Below are 21,828 nucleotides of genomic sequence, written 5' to 3' on the forward strand. Positions count from 1 at the left end.
TTCATGTTTTTAGTAATTTTGTTTTTAAGATACATGAATGTTAAACATAAACATCACTGAGAGTTCAAATAAAACAATTATCTGCGTCAGTCACTCTTTTTATTTCATTCCACGACGTGTTTCAAGACTGTACGCTCTCACCTTCAGGTGGAACAATGATTTTATTTTACATTTTTGCTCGCTGGATAGAGCCAGTTGTTTGTTGTGGTTTCATTTTGTTACAAAAACGTATAACAAGTACAAGTTACCGTAATATGAAACTAAGATTATAAATTTTAAACGATAATAGGTTACTTACTATCTGTTCTAGTGCACAGAACCACGTAGTTCGTCATAAATATAATTTTCAACTTAATTTGTCTCACAGAGCGCTAACTATTAACGTAAACAAAACGAAGATTATAACGATGTAATGATACAGTGCATTTGCTCAGAGATCATTCATTACTAGCTTACATTATGGACTACAGACAGGTGTAACAATTATAAAATTGTTTCATTCTTTACATCTTGGTAAAAGTATTACTACTGTAAACCTATGACGGGGAAGTCGTAAATAAACATAAAATAAAAAAAGAAAAGTGTAAAACTTGCACACTTAATATCAACATAATCGAATTATTACTGTTGCTGTGCAATGATTTGGGTATTATCTTTGATTAAGAGCACTCAGAAAGTGGAAAGAGTTATAGTTTGGCATCTACTATTTCTGCGAAGCTCTTAAAGAAGCTCATTGTCACTGTCTCACCTTTTCATTTAGCGTTTTATTTTGTGAAAGAAAATTTCCAGTTCTTCATAACGACTGAGTTTATTTTGTGATATAAAGTTTCACGAAAGACCGACTCTTGTAGCCGAATGGTCCGCGTCACTATTTTCGGTCCGGAGCCAACGAGATATACGGGCCCTGCAACGAACTTGTGACGTCACACTAGTCGGGTTCTCCACCACTCTCTTATTTTGTGAAATATTATTACATTGTCTTCTATGTTATCAAAGGAAAATATTATTATTGGTTTGTGTTTTGTGAGACAAATTAAGTTAAAAATATATATTTATGACGGACCGCATGGTTCTGTGCACTGAAACATATTTGAAGTACCTCTCGAAACGCTTCGTAGGATGAAATAAAAAGAGCGACTAACGCAGATAATTGTTTTATTTGAACTTTTACTCTCATTAACAGTCCAATTTGTACGCCATAAGGTTATAAACACCACCACTCACGGACTAGGCCTTACTTCTATTCAGAATGGCTGACTACTGCCTGCTAGGCAGTAAGAGGAGTGATCTATGATCGTGAGACATGTTATCAGCCTGCCACCTATCCCCTCGACCGTTCTATAAGTAGCTGAATCGTGGTGCCGGCGCTGCTTCTTTATTCAAGCAGCTCCTCATTTAGCTTCACGAAGCTGAGTGGATCTTGTTCCAGTCATCCCTACCTCAGAAAAATCCGAGGATGTACCGATAATCTTACCGCACCGAAGTAAGCCCCACGAGAAAGACAGGCCGTGGCGCGTACACCACATGACACTGCAGGTCTTACGAGTGCCAGTAGCCGTCTCCGGCGGGGAGTGAGTAACTATTTCAGGCAAGTTTAATGTCTGACTGCTCATTTAAAAGCTCACGACAGCACAGGAGATGTTTAAGACTCTTAGTGGGATCCTTTTCAATTACATATTGATTTCCCGTTGGCACTGCATCGAGCCGACCGTTCGCGCAGAGTGGTGGAGAAACCGACTAGTGTGACGTCACAAGTTCATTGGAGTGCCCGTATATCTCGTTGGCTCCGCACCGAAAATAGTGACGCAGCCTACTCGGTTACGGAGTCCGGCTTTCGTGAAAGTTTATATCATAAAATTTTACCTTGGTGTTTCAACATATGTTTAGATTTTCAGTATAGATATTTGTTTCTTCCAATTAACTTTTAAAAAGATCTTCTAATTGAAAGAACTATGTTAATCAAGGCTGCACTGTAAACAGTTCCAGCTTTGCGCCAGAAATAGCTCTCTTGTTCTTAAGGAGTCGTACAGCACATACAACCTACTGTGTTTGGAGTCTGACAAAGCATCACGTGACGGCTGTCTGACGCTCCATTCTGTCGGTATTCGTTTTACTCGTTTATGTTGTCCCAGATCAGTAGAATTGACAAAGTAAAATATATATTATTTTCATTTTCTTCACTACTAGTATCTAATGTAGTTTTAGCACATAAAACTTTTAGCCTTTTAACTTTTTCTGTGATTGTGCTAAAAGATCATATTAAGCGTACAAAACAACAAGAAGTCAGTTACTGTGTCGACCACAAAGCCTAAATTTCGGAGCTTGCCTTATTCCTCATTTTAACTTACTAATGCCAAGATCGCTGGTTCAACTTACATATCGAAGAAGCAAAGAAAATTTCGCGAGAGACATACAGGTGGAAGGAAAAGAGATAACAATGTTAAGGTTCTCAGGTTACGTAGCTTTGCAGGGCCCGTATATCTCGTTGGCTCCGCACCGAAAATAGTGACGCAGCCTATTCGGTTACGGAGTCGAAGAAGCAAAGAAAATTTCGCGAGAGACATACAGGTAGAAGGAAAAGAGATATCAATGTTAATGTTCTCAGGTTACGTAGCTTTTCTGGCCGGGCGAAAGGGTCGCTCATCGGCCTTCTGAAACGATTTTATGACGCATTTCCCGCAGAGTATCGCTTAAGTGCAAATAAAGCAAAGACTGATGTAATGCAAAGTAGTAGAAAGGAGGTTTGCTTAACATCAAAAGTGGCAGCGATGCAGTAGTGGAAGAAGCTACAGTACTCACCTACAGGTGTTTGGCAAAAGCATGGAAACACCGCGAGAAATGCATCTTTCAACATAAATGCACATGCTAGCCAGGCCTGCAGGTTAAACTGTTATATTTGATCACGAACGTCACTTGTGCAACGCTCTCAATACGGCTGCAAGCGTAAGCCGTGGTCTGAACAGTGTGCTGTATAGTTGTGAATACATTATATAGGAGCTCAATCAATTAGAAAGTGGGATAATTGTTGGTCCTCGTGTGGCGGGTACTTCCTCAACCAAGACAGCCCGTTTAATGTTTCGAGCGTTAACGCGTCGAAGATTTATACCGCATGCTGTGAAAGCAGAAAACCGTAGTCCGCTAAGTCACATCGCGGACGAAAGTGTGTGTTCAGTGATCGAGACATTCATTGAAGATAACAGGGACAAAAAATAAGAGGACGACTGCTGCAGACGTCGCTCAGAACTGTCTGTCGTATTCTTAAAGAAAACAATACGAAGGCAGCACTAAAAGAAGGGAATTGCAGAACGATGTGCAATTCCAGTCAGATATATAAATGTCCCAAACAGGAAAACGTGGTGCCGAAGCCATGAAACCTGGACTATGGAACATTGGAAGAAAGTCTTTTGGTCCGATGAGTCTTGTTTCACAATGTTCCCAAAATGGTAGAGTTTGCGTCTCAATAGTGAAACATGGCGGGGTTTCGGTGATGTTTTGGACAACAATATATCACAGAATTGCATGGACCACATCCTTACTCCGCAAGGTCGCATTACTGCCACAGTTCATGTCACTGTTTTGGCTGGTCAAGTCCATCCCATATACAATGTTTGAAGGCCACTGGTAATGCTGCGTCGTAAGACTAGAGGGCCCTGCTCACACAGCTCATGTTGTCCAGGAAAAGTTTTGTGAGCGGGAGGATGAACTGTCGCATCTCCCCTGGCTTCGACAGTTTAAATGGTTCAAATGGCTCTAAGCACTATGGGACTTAACATCCGAGGTCATCAGTCCCCTAGATTTAGAATTACTTAAACCTAACTAACCCGAGGACATCACACACATCCATGCCCAAGGCAGTATTCCAACCTGCGACCATAGCAGCACCGCGGTTCCGGACTGAAGCACCTAGAACCGCTCGACCACAGAGGCCAACTCGTCGACAGTCATCAGATCTCAGCACTATTGAGCCATTGCAATTTAATTTCGATAGAAGGATGCGTGATCGCTATTGACCCCCATCATCGTTGCCTGCATTTGACACTATTTTGAAAGGATATTGTTATAAGATTCCTTTGACAACCATACAGGACCTGAATTTGTGCATACCGAGACGACTGGAGGTTGTTTTGAATGCCAGCTTGTTTCCTACACCGCATTAGGCATGGTAATGTCTTGTGTTTTTGGCTTTTCGTTGTTTTTGGCTCCCTCCTGTTTGTAGGAAGCCAGATTGCACAGAATGGCCGAAACGAGAAAGATGTTCGAAGTCGACTGGCATAGGCAGAGTAAGCTTCCTAGACTGGAAGAGCCTCCTCGGTATCAGATATTGGTACGGAAATGAGGACGAAGTTTCTGACAGTGTACGTCTGAAGTGCAACATTACATGGAAGTGAAATGTGGACCATGGAAATCCGGAGAAGGAAAAACTTGGATGGATTTGAAGTGTGATACCATCAAAGAATGTTAAAAACTAAGTGACATAAAACACAACATGAAGACACACTAAAGAGAATAGATGAGGAAACAATTCAGTGGAAGAGGGGCAAATTAATGGAAGATGCAAGATGTGTTGTGGCATCGAAGAACAGTTAACTTTTTGCTGCAAGGAGCAGTACAAGAAAACGTAATGCAAGCAGAAATAGGCTAGAATATGCATTAAAGGTTGTTGAGCATCTTGCCTTGAGCATTTATGTACAGATGAAAAAATTCGTATAAGATAGAGCAGACGGTAAGACAAAAACTAACCAGTCTAAAAGACTGATTTAGCAGGTGTATTCATTTCAATAGTAAATCATCTAGGTTTACCCAGAGCAACTGAGTATTAAGAATCCCTACAGGATTCATAAGAAAATTCGCTTTCGATGTTGAATAATAAAGCGATGGAAAGGCAATATATTCTCTTCAAATTCTTGTGACATTTTCTGAGATATGTTGATTTTGGTTCGCATGCTAAGTCCATGATGCTTCGTAAACGTGTTGCACCAACCAACTCCACGCATCAAGTCCGTTAAGTTCCCTATAGCGCTAGCTTACGAGCGTGTATTTGAATAATTTTTGTGTCAAGTCCACTGTCATTTTGACGGTATCCTTGAATCCATTTCAATACCTCATCTTCTAGATTCGCCCATTTTACATTCAGTCCTTTATTTGCACATTGAGTCTTCCTCATTTTTTTCAGTTCTTCTTTACTAGCCCGCCTGTTACGAATGGTTTTTTCTGTTGGTGGAGGGCCGAAATGCCGCTCAGCTGCTCCGTTTCCATGTTCTTCTGCATATGCTGTTACTTGCTGTTTATAGCCTTTTATTTTTTTCCATTACGAAACTAGTTACTAACAGAAATATTGTATTGTTACCCATAATACAAATCTCTTCTAACAAAAATATCGTATTGTTACCCATAATACAAATCACTTTGAATTCAGATTCACTGGCACCGTAGACTGCAATGACGCAACATGTGGTAGACAGTGTTCTGGGTTTCTGATGACGGGGAGGGAGGGAGTCAGTGTTAGTGAGATTGTGAATCCCCGCAACTCATGTTCGTCTTATCGGTGCACTGCTGCTGTCAGTTGAATACCATGTTTCCACATACACATAGGTTTCCCGTGGCGTCGAATATATGGCCATTTTTAAGACGCGGAAATTTGAAATCACGATGGAAATTTTTATATTACTTTCGAGTGTAAGTTCTTGAATTTTGGAGGACGTCTTTCACAAAAAGTGCATCTTATAGACCGTAATATACGTTAATCTAGTTCCTAATTGGTTCTTAGTACAAAGGAGTTAAGTAACTATTACGAACACAATAATCGTCCCGCTGGTTATTACGCGTAACAAGCTTCTGACGACCACGCACATTCCGATGCTCGCGCTGTGACGTATACGTTACAGACTTCCAGGGGTGATGCAGAAAGGTAAATATAGCTATTCGAGGTCTAGAAACGATCGAGCCGAAAGTTGTAACCGAATATCGTTCTGATATCTCTGAGAATGGAATACATGTAACGGTACTGTTGCAGCTATGATTGTAGGCTAGGCAGTTCCGACGAGCACTTAGGTATAGAGGGTGGAACAGTAACTCAACTAATACAGTGCAGATGGCATACTGTGTACTGGCATGAGCAATTCTGGTGTACAATGTCTGCACTGCAGTAGACTGCAGTCTGTGTTTACAGGTTGAAGTACTAACGTTTATCAGCCTTGACCAAGTGGAGTTGTACTCGATGACGGATCTTGCAGACACGATTTTCGTGTATGGGCAAGCAGATGGAAGCAGCAGAGAAGCAGACCATATATCCGCCTAGAAGACTTCCACTTCAAACCATATTACCAAGACTGTTCCAACGAGTACGTGAAACAGGGCGATTGGCACCAGATTACAACGACCGAAGAGGACGACTAACTACACAGACTCCGGACTTAGACGAAGCAGTGCTTGTCCGAGTGGATGAGTCGCCTCAATCAGTACTCGATCAGTTGCACTTGAACTGAACGTTTCGCTGTGTACTGTGTGGCGAATGTTACAGGAAATGAAGCTACATGCTGTCATGTCCTTAGTTGAAAGATAAGTCATGTGAACGACATTTCGAGTTAGTTAAAGATGGAATTCTGGGTGTGGCACAAGAAAGCCGCAAGAGGTGGAAGATAGGAGCCGAATTAGGAAGCTGATGTGGAAGATAGGAGCCGAATTAGGAAGCTGATGTGGATAAGTCAGAGAAAACAAGAAGTAAGAGAGAAGGCGAGCGGGGCTTGTGGTGGGGGCCAATGGATGGCTTAGGACAATTACGGTGGATATATAGGGAAAGGCGTTCTATCTCCTCCACACAGTCTCTGAAAGATGACTGAAGAATAACAAACCAATGTAGCCAACAGGCGATCTGAAGCCTCAGACGCTACGTTATGCTAGGGACTGGCGGGGTCTAAGAGGAAAGGTGAGCAAAATGATAGGACCGGGGGTTGAGCAGGCAGACAATAGAGACAGTGGGCAGATTCAGTGGAGGTAGGCGTGACAAGGGGTCGCAGAAGGAGGCAGCCAGAGCGTTAGGCTGATGTTGCTGGGCCGGAATTAGAGAGCTGTGAACCTCCATTGATCTTAGATTCCGGCGAGGGTTTCAGTTATCAGACGAAGCAGTTATAGACAGTCACTGTATCAGTGGAAGGACTTTCGCGAGGCGGCACCTCAGCTGGAAAGGTCAATTTGTCCTAAAGATTCGGAATAAATTCAAAGTTAATTATTCCTTTTGAGTGATTATTTAGCTTGTCATCCACCCATCTCCTACAGCCACATCAGGGGTTTTACGTCAGACATTCAATTCTTCCTCTCAGTACGGTCAACCAACCGAATTCGCTGTAGCACGAACCCTTGTCGCTCAGTCCCTGGCAAATCTCACGCTCTGAATGCGAAAATCCCCAGAAAGTGAGTACTTTGACTCCTGCAAACTTCGGACTTCGTGTCGTATTCTGCCAATGGTTGTTGCATTGTCCTACAATCGATCTTCACATTCCCTTCTGTACTGTTTGCAGATGGGCCGCGCGGGATTAGCCGAGCGGTCTGAAGGGCTGCAGTCATGGACTATGTGACTGGTCCCGGCGGAGGTTCGAGTCCTCCCTCGGGCAAGGGTTTGCGTGTTTGTCCTTAGGATAATTTGGGTTAAGTAGTGTGTAAGCTTAGGGACTGATGACCTTAGCAGTTAAGTCCCATAAGATTTCACACAAATTTGTTTTGCAGATGGTGCCTGTTTCGCCAGAGATGGAAAGTTAAATAGTCATAATAGTCATGTTTAGGCTGGGCTATAATTCTGAAGATCCATCAGCACAGATTATTAACCGACGTGTGGGCACGCATATTCAGGCATTACACACTAGACTCATTTCTTCTTCCTTCCCACTTAAACGCACCAGAGTACACAGTGTTAATCAGAGACACACTACTGAGGTTCCTGGAACATACCCTACTTGTTAGTGGGCAACGGAAGTGGTTCCAGCATGATGGAGCACCATCTCACTTTGGAGTGAGGGTTCGTGAACACCTGTAGCAGACATTCCTGAAAAATGGATAGGCAGAGGAGATCCTTTTTCGTAGCCGGCAGTCATATGATCTCACCTCGTTTGATTTCCTCTTGTGGGTCCGTGTGAAAAGTCTTGTGTAAAGACGCCTGTCGAAATAAGAAGTCTTGGCAAGAGATATCACTGCTTGCGACACTTTTCCGACGATACCAGGGTTTTTATAACAGGGTATCATCCCTTATCTCCAATTGATATTTACTCTTGTCCATCATCCCTGAGAGTTTGTAAAATCATGACGGAATGGCTCTGTGTAAACGTCGGTAAACTAAAGAGTGAGCACCGCTTGTGGTGGAGGAAGTGGACTTTCCCAGAAGAACGCCTTATCTGCCGTACAGGGTGACATTCTTTTAATGTACGATTCTTGGGTTGGTTATATTAGTTATTAATTTCTGTATTCCGTGTATTGTTATTCGTTTAGTGGAAAATAGACTCTGTTCAAAAAATGTGTGTGAAATCATATGGGACTTAACTGCTAAGGTCATCAGTCCCTAAGCTTACACACTACTTAATCCAAATTATCCTAAGGACAAACACACACACCCATGCCCGAGGGAGGACTCGAACCTCCGCCGGGACCAGCCACACAGTCCATGACTGCAGCGCCCTAGAGCGCGCGGCTAATCCCGCGCGGCGAAAATAGGCTCTCCAGGAGCACTGAGTTGCTACTCGTTTAAAAGGGGTGCTGCGGAAGAGCTGATGTAACATTGGCAAAAAGCCTGTACAGGGTGGTCCATTGATCGTTACCGGGCCAAATATCTCACGAAATAAGCGTCAAACGAAAAAACTACGAAGAACGAAACTTATGTAGCTTGAAGGGGGAACTCAGATGGCGCTATGGTTAGCCCGCTAGATGGACCTGCCATAGGTCAAACGGATATCAACTGCGTTTTTTTAATAGGAACCCCCATTTTTATTACATATTCGTGTAGTACGTAAAGAAATATGAATGTTTTAGTTGGACCATTTTTATCGATTCGTAATAGATGGCGCTGTAATAGTCACAAACATATGGCTCACAATTTTAGACGAACAGTTCGTAACATGTAGGTTTTTTAAATTAAAATACAGAACGTAGGTACGTTTGAACATTTTATTTCGCTTGTTACAATGTGATACTTGAACCTTTGTGAACTTATCATTTCTGAGAACGCATGCTGTTACAGTGTGATTACCTGTAAATACCACATTAATGCAGTAAATGCTCAAAATGATGTCCGTCAACCTCAATGCATTTGGCAATACGTGTAACGACATTGCTCTCAACAGCGAGTAGTTCGCCTTCCGTAATGTTCGCGCATACATTGACAATGCTCTGACGCGTGTTGTCACGCGTTGTCGGTGTATCACGATAGCAAATATCCTTCAACTTTTCCCACAGAAAGAAATCGAGGAGGGGGGGACACGTCAGATCCGGTGAACGTGCGGGCCATGGTATGGTGCTTCGACGACGAATCCACCTGTCATGAAATGTGCTATTCAATACCGCTTCAACAACACGCGAGCTATGTGCCGGACATCCATCATGTTGGAAGTACATCGCCATTCTGTCATGTAGTGAAACATCTTGTAGTAGCATCGGTACAACATTGCGTAGGAAATCAGCATACATTGCACCATTTAGATTGCCATCGATAAAATGGGGACCAATTATCCTTCCTCCTATGATGCCGCCGAGGTCGCTGATGTTCCACTTGTCGCACCCATCGTGGATTTTCCGGTGCCCAAAAGTGCATATTATGCCGGTATACGTTACCGCTGTCGGTGAATGACGCTTCGTCGCTAAATAGAACGCGTGCAGAAAATCTGTCATCGTCCCGTAATTTCTCTTGTGCCCAGTGGCAGAACTGTACACGACGTTCAAAGTCGTCTCCATGCAGTTCCTGGTGTATAGAAATATGGTACGGGTGCAATCGATGTTGATGTAGCATTCTCAACACCGACGTTTTTGAGATTCCCGATTCTCGCGCAATTTGTCTGCTACTGATGTGCGGATTAGCAGCGACAGCAGTTAAAACACCTACTTGGGCATCATCATTTGTTGCATTTACACACAGATATTTCTCTGGAGAGCTGCGAGGAACTTTCCTCACATGAGAAGACTAGCCAAATTCAGTCTACAATTTATTATGGGCAATCTGTTACATTTTGGTACTCCTTACTTTGTACACTATCTCCTGTACATAATCCAGCAAGTAACAATAGCTCAGACCATCTTTTTGTTCTGGTGTTTGACCTATGGAAGGACACCGGATCAATACAAGTTATGATTGCACTTTCTTAGTCTCGGAGGGAAACATCCAACGTTACCACACCCGTGCGTGGGTGGCAGGAGGGAAACTTTGAAATCTTCAGTGGAAAGCCCCTTTTCTTATTGCAAATTATGATTCTAGGGCAAAACCTACATGCGTTTTGTCTGAAGCGTTATCTTCGTTTCGCTACAGATGGCGCTGTAGTCGGAAGGGGTAGAAATAGGTACACAATGGTAATTTATGACATGATAATCAATGACCTTTAAATATCCAATGGCACTTGAATCCACACCTCCATGATGCGAGTGCAGGACAGGCCAGTATTTCATAACTTGTAATTGTGAACGCCACCTGTAATGTCGTATTCATTCGACGTATCGGGCAGGGTACTACTCGACGCACCACCGTGGCAGTGTAGCGAACTACGACGTGTAATAACAGGCAGTACACGGCGATTGGAGGTCACGTGTCGTGCAGACGTAGAACAGATAGCGGCTCTGAACATCATAATACTTGCACAATGTTTATTGCCTGCACACCTACCTATCATTTGAAGAACAGACGTGTAGGAGGACGATGAAATTTGCAACCACAGAAGAAAAAATTAAAATGATCCTGATTTACGAAGAATGTTGAAGAAATGTTGAGGCTGTTATCTTGTATCCTGAGCGTTTTCTAGGAAAGCTCGCTCTCTTTCGTTCTTTTACAAAGCTTTATGTCTCATGGCAGCGTACAGACCGGCAAAAGGAAACGAAGCAAACGTGTTACAAGAGAATCTAATGAAACAGATGTACCAGTGACAGTGTACCACAACCCATGGATAAGCGCCCTTCGTTTATACCGCGTTTGTGGCTTTTGGGCAGGTAGTGTTGTCACAATAGTATATCCTCGTACGTACTATCCATACCATGTGTCACTGCATCAAGAACTTCATGGCGCCGATTTCCGTACCGGGGAAGTGTTTTGTGAGTGGGGACGTCAACAAATGCAAACGACTCCCTTGTTATTTGCCGAGATACTATCTTCCAATGAGTCTACATTCACAAACTATGGTAGGGTCAAGCGGAATAATGTGCTTTACTGGAGTGTAGCATCATGAGGAATAAACTCATTGGTCCTCATTTTATCGACATTACGTTGAATGGACACAAATATCGAACGTTTTTGGAACAGGAATTACCAGTGCTATTGCAGGATGTTGACCTGGACGTTCGACAACGTTTGTGGTTTTAGCATGACGGTTGTCCAGCGCATTAGGCAACTGAAGCACGGGAGGTATTAGACCGCGTTTACACTGGTCGATGGATCGGCAGAAGTGGCTCTATTAACTGGCCCGCTAGGTTGCCGGGTTTGTAGTCGCCGGATTTCTGTCTGCGACGATATTTAAAAGATAAGATGTACCAGCCAAGTGTCAACAGGCCGTGAAGACTTGGTCAACCGCTGACATTCCTGTAGACATGCTTTTGTGTACACCATAATCATCATTAGTGTTCTGCAAAAGATGGTAGTTCTCCAGGCTGTCCGGTCTTCTACCATCCTCTTCTGGTGCGCATAATTTCCTCTTCCATTTATGTCGTCTACCATCTTGTATCTTTTTCTTCTTTAGTCTTCTCCTGCAAACGCCTCGCTTGGTGTAAGGAGCGTAAACAGTCCTTCCAAATCATCTGCTAGCAAGCACTCCCTTCTCAATGAATGTCCCAACCAGTTCTTTTTCCTTTCTCTTATAACCTTCAGCAAACATCTTCTTTCACCAACCCTTTGCAATACTCTTTCATTACTCACCCTTTCCATCCAGCTTATCCTCTCCATTCCCTCCACATCCACATCTCAAACGCTTCTGACTTTTTTCATCCTCTAGTCTCAGCATCCATGTTTCTGCCTCATATAGTGACACACTACAGACGACACATTTGCTAAGCCATTTCCTTAGACCTTTATCTAATTTGCCACATAACAGTCTCCCTTTCCTGTTGAATGCCTCCTTCGCTATGGCAATTCGAGTTTTACCTCCTGGTGACATCTCAAGTCTTCATTTATTGTGCTTACAAGATATTTAAATGCACTTACTTGGCTAATGGTAGCTTGTCCTATTTTAATTTTGGACGGTCTGCATCTTGTACTGAAGACCATACTCTTTGTTTTTGCTGTGTTTATTTGCATCCCGTATTCCACACAAAGCTTCATTCAGATCTTTCAGCATGTTATTCACTGTTTGCTCACTTTCTGCCACTAATACCATGTCATCAGCAAATCTTATACATTCTATTCTCTTTCCACCAATACTCCTCTCGTTCCATCTAAGCCTTTCGCAATAATCTCTTCAAGGTATGCGTTAAATAACAGTGGGGAAAGGCAACAACCTTGTCTAACACCTCGTCCATTGCTGCTTCCTTCTGAAATTTCATTTCCAGTCTCTATCCTTAGTTTCTAGTGTAAACATAGATTTTGTATCAGTCGTCTCTCTTTGCAGTCCACTCGTTTCCTCTTCAAAATATCCATCAACTTGTTCCACCGAACTGTATCAAAAGGGATTTCTAAATCTATAAAAACAGCGAAGTTTTCTCTACCGTTTTCCATACATCTTTCCTCTACAATTCGTAACAGGCCAATAACATCTCATGTTCCTTTTCCTCTTCTAAATCCGAACAGCTCCTCTGAAATCCGTCTATCCAGCTTGCCATATAACCTTCTATTCAATACTCTTGGCAACACTTTAGCTGCATGAGAAATTAGACTGATGGTCCTAGACTCTTCACATTTTTTAGTGTTTATCTTTTTCTCTATTAGCATCATAACTGTTGCAAAGAAGTTCTCAGGCCATTCCCCTTTGTCATATACTTCATTACAGAGGTAGACTATTTCTTTTCTTGCCTTGTTTCCCAGACCCTTCAATAGTTCTGCTGACAAATCATCAGTTCCACATGCCTTCCTATTCTTCATCTCCACCAGCGCCTTTTCTTTCTCCGGTTTCAAGATGGTGAACCCTTTTCCATCTACCGGCACGTATTGCTCCTCTTCAAACTTAATTTCGCTTTGTGTCTCATCCCCCTTATACTGACATTCTACATATTCTTGCTATCTGCTCAAAATCTCCTGTGGTTCTTCTGCTAGAGTACCATCCGATCTTTCTATTTCCATATTATTCCTCTTTCTTTTACGTCCAAAAACTATTTCACTAGCCGATTTATATATAATTTCATACTTTCCCTCTTTCTCCATTTTCTCTATTTCTCTTGCTTCTTCAGTTTCTCTTCTTAATTCATTATTCAGTTTCCTGTAACTCTTTTTGCCTCCTTCAGCCTCTACATTTTTCCACTTTATCCGCTCTTCCATCTATGCATTGTCATTTGGAAAGCGGATCACAAAGTGTAGTCAAGTTGGCGGTACTGCATTTGAACACTTAGTGTGATTGGAAAAAAAGAGCAGCGTTCTCTTCGTGCCGAAGTGGCGTGTCGAGTAGTCTCCTGTTCGATACATCGGAGAAATACAGCGTTGCGAAAGGGATTCACAATTAGAAGTTATGAAATACTGGCCTGCCTGCCCTCGCAGCGTCGACGTGGGGTCCCATGTGGCATTGGATATTCAAAGGCCATTGAGTAGCATGTCGTAAATTACGATTGTGTATGCATTTACATTCTTCCGATTGCAGCGCCATCTGTGGCGAAACGAAGGAAACGCTCCAAACACAATGTTTGCAGATTTTTCGTAGAATCGTAACCCGCAATAAAAAAGGGGGCTTCCCGTTGAAGATTTCGAAGTTTCCCTCCAACGCCACTGCACGGGGCGGGGTGGCATGTCCAGTGTAGTATCGGTGGATGTCCTCCTCCGAGACAAACAAATTGGAATTATAACTTTTTTTGATCCGACGTTAAAGTGAAACCTCTGTATATTTTTGAGCACATGACCATCACTTTACAAGTGCCTCACGGCTCACTTACAACACGGGAGGATAACAGAATAGCAGACTTGAAACGCTATTCTCATGCGGCATGAGAAGTATTTCTTCATTGTTGGTTCCTGAAAATAACACCCTAAATTAATTAATGACGTTATAAGAATCTGTTTCCTAACGGTCAAGTTAGATATAGGCAAAGCATTCATAATTGAAAAGTTTCCCTTACTCAAAAGAAAAAAAATAGGTTGTAATTGCTCTGTATAGCAAATACAGGAAAAGCTCTGAGGATGTAACCTGACGTACTGGTATGTGTACTTCAAATTTCAACATCCGCTGTGATGAACATAAATAATTCTATACCACTGGCCATTAAAATTGATACTCCAAGAAGAAATGCAGATGATAAACGGGTATTCATTGGACAAATATATTATACTAGAATTGACATGTGATTACATTTTTACGCTATTTGGGGGCAAAGATACTTAGAAATCAGTACCCAGAACAACCACCTCTGGCCATAATAACGGCATTGATACGCCTGGGCATTGAGTCAAACAGAGCTTGGATGGCGTGTACAGGTACAGCTACCCGTGCAGATTCAACACGATACCACAGTTCATCAAGAGTAGTGACTGGCGTATTGTGACGAGCCAGTTGCTCGGCCACCATTGACCAGACGTTTTCAATTGGTGAGAGATCTGGAGAATGTCCTGGCCAGGGCAGCAGTCGAACATTTTCTGTATCCAGAAAGGTCCGTACAGCACCTGCAAAATGCGGTTGTGCATTATCCTGCTGAAATGTAGGGTTTCGCAGGGATCGAATGAAGGGCGGAACCACGGGTCGTAACACATCTGAAATGTAACGTCCACTGTTCAAAGTGCCGTCAATGCGAACAAGAGGTGGCCGAGACGTGTAACCAATGGCACCCCATACAATCACGCCGGGTGATACGCCAGTATGGCGATGACGAATACAGGCTTCCAATGTGCGTTCACCGCGATGTCGCCAATCGCAGATACGACCATAATGATTCTGTAAACAGAACCTGGATTCATCCGAAAAAATGGCGTTTTGTCATTCGTGCACTCAGGTTCGTAGTTGAGCACACCGTCGCAGGCGTTCCTGTCTGTGATGCAGCGTCAAGGGTAACCGCAGCCATGGTCTCCGAGCTGATAATCCATGCTGCTGCAAACGTCGTCGAACTGTTCGTGCAGATGCTTGTTGTCTTGCAAACGTTCCCATCTGTTGACTTAGGGATCGCACGATCCGTTACAGTTATGCGGATAAGATGCCTATCATCTCGAATGCTAGTGATACGAGGCCGTTGGGATCCAGCACGGCGTACGTATTACCCTCCTGAACCCACCGATTCCATATTCTGCTAACAGTCATTGCATCTCGACCAACGCGAGCAGCAATGTCGCGATACGATAAACTGCAATCGGGATAAGCTACAATCCGACGTTTATCAAAGTCGGAAACGTGATGGCACGCATTTCTCCTCCTTACACGAGGCATTACAACAACGCTTTACCAGGCAACGCCAGTCAACTGTTGTATGTGTATGAGAAATCGGTTGGAAACTTTCCTCATGTCAGCACGTTGTAGGTGTCGCCACTGGCGCCAGCCTTGTGTGAATGCTCTGAAAAGCTAATCATTTGCATATCACAGCATCTTCTTCCTGTCGGCTGTATTTAGCATCTGTAGCACGTCATCTTCGTGGTGTAGCAATTTTAATGCCAAGTAGTGTATGTGCACCCACGGACTGAAGAGGTTATTAATGTGGTAGGAAATTTTCATTCAGAGCGCTGCCCGGGAATGACCACTTTTAGGTTCCGAGTCCCGGTACGACACACCGTTATAGTGTGCCAGGAAGCTTCCAAGAAAAAAACAAAGAAAGAAAGAAAGAAAAGGTTCAATGGCTCTGAGCACCATGGGACTTAACATCTGAGGTCATCAGTCCCCTAGAAGTTAGAAGTGCTTAAAGATAACTAACCTAAGGACATCACACACATCCATGCCCGAGGCAGGATTCGAACCTGCAACCGTAGCAGTCACGTGGTTCCGGGCTGAAGCACCTAGAACCGCTCGGCCATCGCGGCCTGCGGAAGTTTCCCAACAGTGCACACAACTGCAGAGTGGAAGATTCATCGTAGAAACACATTGGTTTGCCCTGCTGTATGTTGTGTAGAGCCGGTGTGAGGCTGGCACTGAACTACTTGCTGGTTGGTGTTTCCTCAGATCCGCGTGGAGGAGTCGCCGATCGTGCTGTGGCTGCAGGGCGGGCCCGGCGCCTCGTCGCTGTTCGGCCTCTTCACCGAGATGGGGCCCTTCTCCGTCGTCAATAACGGCACCACGCTGCGGCCCAACCCACACTCCTGGCACCACGGACACTCGCTCCTCTTCATAGACAACCCCGTCGGCACAGGTAGGTGTCCTGCGCCGCTCATGACGGATAGTAACAACGCACATGAGTAAAACCAATAAATATCATGGACGGCTTCTCGACTGAGAGTGGAGGGAAAAAGATCCTATGAACATGTGTGCGGCAACGGACGGTGTGCTTGCAACGACAACAAATCGTTCCGAAACACAGTGCAGAGATGTATCGTATCCACGTCACAACAGATTTTCAAAGTGGCCTCCATGGGATGCAATGCATGTGTTCACACGTCGGATCATGGATTGCCGCACTCTTTCGCACGTTCCGCTCTCTCCCCAGATAGCGTCACAGAATCGTGAACACGTCGTTGGAGGGTATGCATATCAGGAACTGGTTCAGCACACACAACGCTTTTCAGACAAAAAATCCAGGGGGCTTAAATCCAATGATCTAACAGATCGTGCTACACAGCCTCCGTATCCTATCCAACATCCAGAGAAGATGTTGTTGAGGTACTGTAATGTGGAAGTGGAGTGGTGCTCTGTCATGCAGAAAACACATAATCTGTCGTACTGCCAAAGGCACATTCTCAAGAAGCCCAGGCAAAGTATTCCGCAGGAAGTCCAGGTACATTCCTCCGACGAGGCGTTCTGGGATAATAACCGGTCCAAGTATGTGGTCGCCGAAAATATCCGCCCACGCACGATGCAGAAGCGATGCTGATGAGACGCCTCAACAGCCCAGATGATGATTATACAGACTGATGATGCCAGTTCTGGTGAAAGTAACTTCGTCGATGAAGAGGACTGATGACATAAATCACATAAGTGTGATGGTCTGCTGCAAATACCATTGACAACATACTTCCCGTAGAGGGAAATCCTCTGCTATAATCGTTGCACTCGTTGTAGGTGATAGGGATAGTAGCGGTTCTCATGCAGCTTACACATAATCGTTCTCTGGCATACACCACGCTGGCGAGCCACTAGCCTGGAATTGATACTAGAGTTCCTCTCAATATCCTACAGAACCTGGTCCTTCAAATCTGGCTTACGTACAGTCCGACGCTGTCTCCCTACACCTTCGTCTGTCTGAAAGGACCCATGATCACATGAACGACCAAAAAGGGCTTAAAATGTTGTTTGATGTGCTTAGTGTCTGTGATGGTACTTGTTTCAGTATAACCGCGCTGCCTCTCGACCTTTTTCATCTGCTTGGCCTACACAAACGCCATCGCTGCTTCTTCCCGACATGAATAACGGAGCAGTCTGCTGCTTACAGTTCGCTGCATCAATCGCACAGCTTGCAACATACAAGGCAGGTGGTGAGAGGAACTTTCAGTTCTTCAGTTGTCAGCGCCATCTACCATGGCAACGATGCATGTCCGGACGCGTGTTCGTAGGACCTTTTTCCTCCATTTCCAGTCAGGAATCCGTCCCTTTAGTTTGTCGATTTTTTTAATATTCATACTGTTTAACAAGCTGCTCAAACTTATAATCGTTGTTTGCCTTTGAGGCTCTAACAACGGTCGTGTTTCCAGACAAAATTATGTGAAATCTGTAGAGTTATAAACTAACTTGCAAGTGTGATCCTTCAAAAACGTGTACCGTGTTTCTGTACGTGTTTGTAGAAAAAATGAGTTTGCAAACGAGGACAGACATCACGAAAATAACTGCAAGTAATCGCAAAACATACGCACAACAACTGTACTTTCATAGGTAATGTAAACTGTTATGTCGCCGATTGAACTCAAAATAACACCTTACCGTATTAGTGTAAAGAACGTCCTACAGAATGTAACGTTCTAGAAAATAAGGTAATAATAGAACAGGCACAAAACGTTTTAAGCTGTATGTTTCATTCCAATAGCTATTACTTAAAACATTTTTCTATTCTATAAAACAAAATCAGTGTAGTGACAGACAACGGCACAAAACTGTTCAAATATCTTTGGGCATTAGAATGAGCAGTTGTGTGCATAAGAGGAAGACCTGAATTCCCAGGAATGCTGAGTATCGTCTGTCTATTTGCTTGACTTTAAGAAGAGCAGGGAATGCAAGAATAACCCTTCTTGAACTAAAAAAAGTTAATCTATATTAATATTAAAACAAGTCAATGAGCAAATAAAAGCTGCCTGTACGAAGGCCAGATCTGTCTGCAGCTAAGAAACCCCAGTGTGCTACTGAGTATCATGTTGCTCCACCCTGTGCACCGTAGCTCTCCTGGATCCTCATTGATATCCTGTCCTGAATATGCTCGACATGTTTCTCCTAAAGCTTGTTTTACTCCTCTATGGCGACACTCCTGACGTCATCCAGAGTATAAGCTGGGATTCAGCCAGGATGTATTGCAAGTTTCTTCTTATCCCTAGCATGCTGAGTCAGATTCATATCACGAGATATCGTCAGCCATTCCATTCATTTGATTCCCGCCTCCAGGATGTTGGTGTGGCGCGGTATGCTTGTGCATTCATCAGTCTTCTGACTCGTTTGATGAGGCCCGCCATGAATTCCTCTCCTGTCCCAACCTTTTCACCTCAGACTAGTACTTGCAACCTACGTCTTCAACTGTTTGCTTGATCTGTCCCAGCCTATGTCTTCCTGTACAGTTTTTGCCCACTACAGGTCTCTCTAGTAACAAAAAAATGGCTCTGAGTACTATGGGACTTAACATCTATGGTCATCAGTCCCCTAGAACTTAGAACTACTTAAACCTAACTAACCTAAGGACATCACACAACACTCAGCCATCACGAGGCAGAGAAAATCCCTGACCCCGCCGGGAATCGAACCCGGGAACCCGGGCGTGGAAAGCGAGAACGCTACCGCACGACCACGAGATGCGGGCTATTTCTAGTAACATGGAAGTTATCCCGTGATATATCAACAGATGTCCTATCTTCATGTCCCTTCTCCTTTTCAGTGTTTTCCGCGTATTCCTTTTCTCGGCCATCCTACGGAGAACTTCTTCATTCCACACTTTATCAGTTCACCTAATTTTCAACGTTTTTCTCTAGCACCGCATCCCAAATGCTTCGGTTCTCTTCTGTTCCGATTTTCCCACAGTCCATGTTTCACTATCATACAGTGCTGTGCTCCAAACGTGCATTCTCACAAATTTCTTCTTCAGACTTCTCTCGGTCAAAAATGTCGTTTTTGTCAAGGCTCGTCTGCTTTTGATGTCCTCCTTGCTCCGTCCGTTATTTTTCTGTCTAGGTAGCAGAATTCCTTAACTTCATATACTTCGTGATCAGCAATTCTGATGTTAATTTTCTCATTGTTCCCATTCCTGTTACTTCTTATTACCTTCGTCTTTCTTCGATTTACTCTCAGTCCATATTCTATACTCATTAGACTGTTCATTCTATTCAGCGGATCCTGTAATTCTGACTCACTTTCGCTGAGGATAGAAATGTCATCAGCGAATCTTGCCATTGATATTCCTCCACCTTTAATTTTAATTCCACTCTTGAACTTTTATTTTCGTTATTCTTTCTTCAATGTGTAGACTGAACAGTAATGACAAAGGATTCATACCTGTCTTACACACTTTTTATCCGAGATCTTCGTTCTTGGTTTTCCATTCTTATTGTTCCCTCTGGGCACTTGTACATACCGTATATTACCCTACTTTTATCAGAATGTCGAACATGTTGCACTATTTTACATTGTCGTACGCTTTTTTAGGTCGACAGATCCGATGAATATATCTTGATTTTTGTTCAGTCTTGCTTCCATTACCAACCGCAATGTCAGAACTGCCTCTCTCGTGCTTTTACCTTTCCTAAAGACAAACTGGTCATCATCTAACAGAGCATCAGTTTTATTTTCCATTCTTCTGTATGGATGGAAATAGGATGCGTGAGCTGCTAAGCTGATTATGCGATAATTCTCGCGCTTGTCAGCTCTTGCAGTCTTCGGAAATGTGCGGATGATGTTTTTCCAAAAGTCATTTGGTATTTCTCTAGATTCATAAATTCCACACACCAATCTGAATAGCCGTTTTGTTGCCACTTCCGCCAATGATTTAAGAAATTCCGATGGAATGTTATGTATACGTTTTGCCTTATTTTGTCTTAATCCTTCCAAAGCTCTTTCAAATTCTGAAGGGAAAGACATGTCTGATGACGTTCTAGAAGAAGAAACAAGAGTTGGCATAGAAAAGATAGGAATTCCAGTATTAGAGACAAAATTTAAATGAGCTTTGGAAGGCTTTTCTGCATCAACGTCATGAAAAACGAACCCATCACGTAGACGGTGTCTCTGGGCTGAACATTAGATTGCACCACCCTGTTCATATACAGTACAGCACCCAAATTACTCTCTATGTCGATGAGACGCGTCCGACGTTCATATATCATTTTGTCCCATAATCCGTTTGGTCCATGTTTCTGCAGAACCCGTTAGACTGCCTGTCTAAGACGGTTATAGACACCTGACCACCTCCACGGTCTTCCTTCACGATCATAATACGTTATAAATCCTGCAGTCATGGATGAAGACAAATGCGGCGCCAATGATCCAAGTTCCGCGAAACGTTTTCCTTTGCCAACGTTCTTCGCGCAGAAAGAGGCTGAGAGCTTGTACCGAAGTACCTAATGAACGCCTGACGCTCAATTGATATTATGTACCGACACAGCTCTCCCATTTGTCTCCAAAGGAAGAAGAGCGCATCCATAACTTGTACAGGGATTGCACGAAAATAGAGAAACACGAAAAACGTAAGACGTGTCTAATACGTTGTAGGAAACCCTTTGCATTCAAAACAGCTTCCCAGTCGTTTTGGAATGGAGAAATACAGGTCTCGTACGGATTTGAAGGAACTCTTATACATGCCTCGTACGAAGTAGTGGCAGGTTCAGACAAATAGGTGTGATTCCCCTTCTCACCAAAGTAGACTACAAAGGTTCAGTAATATTGGTATCTGGTAATTTATGGCCAGGGGAGACGCGACAATTCATTCTCCTTTTCACAAAATCATTCATGGATGATGCGGGCTGCGTGAACAGCAGCTCTGTCTTCTGGAAATACAGCACCTCCAATGGGGAACATTTATTTTATAATGAGATGGATCTGATCAGCCAAAACGGTCACATAATCCTTGGCAGTAGCGCGATACCTATAGGGCCCATGGAATATGGCTGTCCAACTCATCACCAATCTCCCGCCATGTTTCAGTCTAGGGACGTAAACTCGGCCAGAAGTTGGAAACAATGTGAAACAAGGCTTATCCAACCAA

At 43.4% G+C, this 21,828-nt stretch overlaps 1 protein-coding gene across 1 annotated transcript in view; it reads left to right on the forward strand.

Moving 5' to 3' along the window:
- LOC126456053 (venom serine carboxypeptidase-like) overlaps positions 1-21,828 on the forward strand; it is an 80,914-nt gene that overhangs the window by 2,797 nt on the left and 56,289 nt on the right. The window contains exon 2 of the mRNA XM_050091807.1: positions 16,449-16,635. Within this exon, the coding sequence (XP_049947764.1) occupies positions 16,449-16,635 (187 nt within the window). The remainder of the gene's footprint in view (positions 1-16,448; positions 16,636-21,828) is intronic.

Source organism: Schistocerca serialis, chromosome 2 (genome assembly GCF_023864345.2).
Source record: "Schistocerca serialis cubense isolate TAMUIC-IGC-003099 chromosome 2, iqSchSeri2.2, whole genome shotgun sequence".
In the NCBI taxonomy this organism is placed as follows: Eukaryota; Metazoa; Arthropoda; class Insecta; order Orthoptera; family Acrididae; genus Schistocerca; species Schistocerca serialis.